Source organism: Silene latifolia, chromosome Y, assembly GCF_048544455.1.
Source record: "Silene latifolia isolate original U9 population chromosome Y, ASM4854445v1, whole genome shotgun sequence".
NCBI lineage: Eukaryota > Viridiplantae > Streptophyta > Magnoliopsida > Caryophyllales > Caryophyllaceae > Silene > Silene latifolia.
In genome coordinates, this window is record NC_133538.1 from 263,889,150 (window position 1) to 263,890,524 (window position 1,375).

The 1,375-nt window shown below is 39.1% G+C and overlaps 1 protein-coding gene across 1 annotated transcript; it reads left to right on the plus strand.

Annotated features, from left to right (window-relative positions):
* The first annotated feature begins 207 nt into the window (after window positions 1–207).
* Window positions 208–1,128, plus strand: LOC141630582 (uncharacterized). Its single transcript, XM_074443372.1, has one exon. It carries the CDS (start codon window positions 208–210, stop codon window positions 1,126–1,128), a length of 921 nt encoding a protein of 306 aa, XP_074299473.1.
* Window positions 1,129–1,375: the final 247 nt, after the last annotated feature.

Below are 1,375 nucleotides of genomic sequence, written 5' to 3' on the forward strand. Positions count from 1 at the left end.
TTCTTAAATGACATTATTTATAACACCAAACATTACTATTTTCATAAGATTTTAATTTTGAGAGGGTATTTACTCTAAGTAAGATTTTATTTATATCACCTCTATAACCACCTAAAAAAGTAAATAAAACGGCATGCTGCAACAATACTTCAAGAGAGAGAATGAAGAGAGAGAAAAGCTCTAAAAAAGTTTCACCTAGGTTTCAGCATGGCCGCCATGAAGTTTACACCAAATCGTTATTCACCATTAACGTCAGCTGCAAAAAACACACAAAATAATCCTAAAACTATATTACTTAATCCTAATCATGCATCTAGCTCTAACAACAGTAGTAAAGATGGCACCTTTCGAGGTCCAGTTACAGAGGATGCTCATAAAACAAAGTCTCTTAGGGAGATGAATGGTATTCCTGTACTGGATTTGAATGCTGAGGTTGAGGAGCAAGATGATGAAGGATGGATTCTGAGAAAAGGAGGAAAGAGCATTCCAGTTTTGTCTACAATAGAGGAAAAGGAGGATATTACTGGTCTGCTTCAGTTCACACCTGAGGATATCAAAACTGAGGTAGAATTCTGGAATAATGTTGTTGTTTGTTATATTATGGGGGCTAACCCTCTGTGGGAGATTGTTGAAGGGTACATTTATCGTGTATGGGAGGAGTTTGGCATTGATAGAGTGTCATTTCTGGATAATGGCTTGTTTATTGTGAGATTTCAGAAGTCTGCAGGTAGGGATGCATTATTGAAGGCTGGTTATTATCTATTTGATAATAAGCCAGTCATTATAAAACCCTGGTCTGTGGATATTGAGTTAGTTAAGGAAAAGATAGATATTGTACCTGTATGGGTCAAGTTGTCTGGCATTCCCTTGAAATTTTGGGGGAAATGCTTGCCACCTATTGCAGGTCTGGTTGGAAAGTTTGTCCAAACTGCTAGGGATACATTTGATACAGTTAGACTCTCCTATGCTCGTGTCCTGGTTGAATTGAAAATGGACCAATCCTTGCCTGACAAAATGAAATTTGTGGATGAGAATGGGTCTGTGGTGAGTGTTTCAGTGGAATATGAGTGGAGACCTATCTCTTGTGCTAGTTGCAGAGGGATGGGTTATGATGCTGAACACTGCTGAAAACCAGGGAGAACTGAGGGGAGGAAGAAGACACAGGCTCCTAAACAACTGCAGAAGAAAGTCTAGAGGCCTAAACAAATTCCTCCACCTGTTAGCAAGGAGCCTTTACCTTCACCAGTAATACTTACTCCAGCTGTCTTTCCTCCTCTTTCACAGGTTAGGGCTGATACCCGTCGTTGTGAGTACCAAAAATAAAATTTATATTTCCTATTAAAACTAACCTAGGCTAGTGGTAACAGGGTCAAAC